The 2,740-nt window shown below is 35.0% G+C and overlaps 1 protein-coding gene across 1 annotated transcript; it reads right to left on the reverse strand.

Annotated features, from left to right (window-relative positions):
- Positions 1-487: 487 nt before the first annotated feature.
- Positions 488-1,078, reverse strand: LOC128864772 (jerky protein homolog-like). Its single transcript, XM_054104530.1, has one exon. The coding sequence runs from the start codon at positions 1,076-1,078 to the stop codon at positions 488-490; it is 591 nt and encodes a 196-aa protein (XP_053960505.1).
- Between the last annotated feature and the right edge of the window lie 1,662 nt (positions 1,079-2,740).

Raw genomic sequence — 2,740 nt, forward strand, 5'->3', positions numbered from 1 at the left:
CATTATTTTCGGAGATACAGCGGATTTTGTCTAAGCCGGCCGAGTGGAGCGAATCGCACAATGAACGGCAGATGTTACCGGACGACTTGAAGGCTCGTTTTTTCCATAAAATCTTTTGTATCTCACACAGCCTTCATTTATTCTATACATATATATATACAGTAGAGCGCCGATTATCCGAAACAATTGGTGCAGAGGGTGTTCGATAATTTTTCGGATAAACGAACATTTGCGAAATTCCAGTTCTTTGTTGAGGGTAGGGTAATAAAACACGCCATTGGATTAGGAATACATATTATGTATATAATGCTTTTTAATAATACACCAAAGTACAATACATATTATGAAGTCACATACACATTAAAGTAGAGATTGCACATACGCTACATAAAAACATATGTTTAAACATTTTTTAGTTAAGTGACTTAGATGTGATAATACATAGTACAAAATAAATTAAAAAACAATGTCGAACATATTTGTTTGCTTAAGTTTTGAGACTCGTTTTTTTGACGCCACATCTTAAAGACAGCAATTGCACAGAATCGCATTCGTCTTGGTGTTCCAACCATTTAATAGCAGTCTCAAAGCATTTAAAGGCTTCTTCATTGAACGGACATTTTTCAGCTAAGGCGATGTCATCATTAATTTCGTCTTCATCGTTATCTTCAGAAAATTTAACCTGTGCTATTATATCGTCGTCCGTCAACAATTCATAGCCAGGATCATCCTCGTCAAATTCTAGCCATTCATGCACGTTTTCTTGGTCACATTCTTCAAATCCTGAAACCACGTTCATCAACTCAACTATTTCTGAAACGAAGTTTTCATTTGTTGGTTTTGCAGATGTAGGGCTAGCTTCAGATTCAACTACTGGACAAATTTTATTCCAGGATTTCTTTAGAGTAGTCGCTTTGACATTAGCCCATGCTTTTGCTGCCATGTAAACAGCATCATTCAAGTTAATACCTTTGTAGATTTCAAGAATTGTTTTATCTTCCTCTTGGCCGATTAGGGCACGGCGAAGCAACGCTTTTCTGGAGTAACGTTCGAAGGCTTCGATCACCCCCTGGTCCATAGGTTGAAGGACTGAGGTAACATTGGGTGGCAAGAAAATCACCTTAAATTTTCCATCTTCTCTCTATAGTGAAAGGTTTGAGGGATGACTTGGAGCATTATCAATCACTAATAAAACATTTTCCAGTGTCTCCAGTTTCTATCTGATGTTTTTTAATCTTTGGAATGAATACAGCGTCATACCACTCGATAAATACTTGAGTGTCCATCCAAGAGCTTTTTGGTTTTTGTAAATAAGCGGCAGTTTTTCTTATTCCTCTGAAGCATCTTGGATTCTTAGATTTTCCTATGATTAGCAAAGGTAGTCTATGTGTGCCCGCCGTACCATGGCTGTTATGCGGGACTTGCTTGCTTTGAATCCAGGCGCTGCCATTTCTTTTTTAGAGACAAGGGATTTGGTCGACATTCTCTTCCAGTATAACCCAGTTTCGTCTGCATTGTAGACGTTACTGTCCTTATAACACTGCTTTACAAGCAAACTCTTAAAACTTTCTTTGAACTTTTCAGCAGCTTCAATGTCAGCTGACAGCTTTTCCCCTTGAATATCTGGGTCTCTAATTCCGTGCCTAGACATGAATCTTTTGAGCCAACCAGTAGATGCTTTAAAATCATTGTTACCCCCAAGCTTTCTGTTCATTTCTAATGCCTTTTCGCAAATCAAAGGACCATTTATTGGTTGACCTTCAGTACGTATCTGCATGAACCATGAGTAAGCTGCAGTGTCTAGGTTTTGACTTTTTCCATTTTCATTGTTTTTCTATGCGAGCTTCCATCTTCACTGTCCAGCACGCAAGCAAATGTTGTGATAGATTCACTGTTTTTAACACACTTTTATTAGCTTGGGTTGTATGTATGTATGTATGTATGTATGTATGTAACGGAATCTTTGAGCTTAATTTTCACTGGCTTCTAAAAATCGGATCGACTTGAAATTTTGCACACCTATCAAGGACCGATGACAATGCAATAATTTGATAAAAGTTTTCCATTATCCTTATTAGGATTGACAGGATTAATATTTTCTTTTTTTACCTGTGGGCAAAAAGTAAGGTGAATTTGGTTGTAAAATGAAAAATCTTTATTTATTCTTGTAAATCAGTTTCTCAGGCTCCCTCCACGAAATAAGTTCTTCATCCCGATTACTTCTTTATCACGGCCGATAACTGCATAGTTTTAGACTCACAGTCGATAAGAAAGGAATTAAATATAACACGAATATTTCGAATCATTAATTCACTGACTGCAATGATAATAATAATTTTTCATTCATAATAAAAAATAGCTTAAAAAAAAATAAAAAACACGCTTTTTTGCTAATCGAACTAAAAAGTAGAAAATAAAAAATAGTTTAAAAAACTAAAAAACACGCTTTTATTGCTAATCGAACTAAAAAGTAGAAAATAAATTTTAATGACAAAGAGACCTTTAATGAAGTAATAGCAAATCGAACGATCATTCATAGTCAACTACCTCAGAACAGAATTATAACAAAAATTAAGATACAAATAGAGTAATTCAAATTAGAGTTAAAAGCGTGGGATGCATTCTGCTTCACTTTCATAACCTTCTGTACATAGGTAGTTGCCAATAGAATGATTGTAATATTTACTATATCATATAGTATAGTATATTACATGATTGTAATATATATATATTTATTAAT

The sequence above is a fragment of the Anastrepha ludens genome, chromosome 5 (genome assembly GCF_028408465.1).
Source record: "Anastrepha ludens isolate Willacy chromosome 5, idAnaLude1.1, whole genome shotgun sequence".
In the NCBI taxonomy this organism is placed as follows: Eukaryota; Metazoa; Arthropoda; class Insecta; order Diptera; family Tephritidae; genus Anastrepha; species Anastrepha ludens.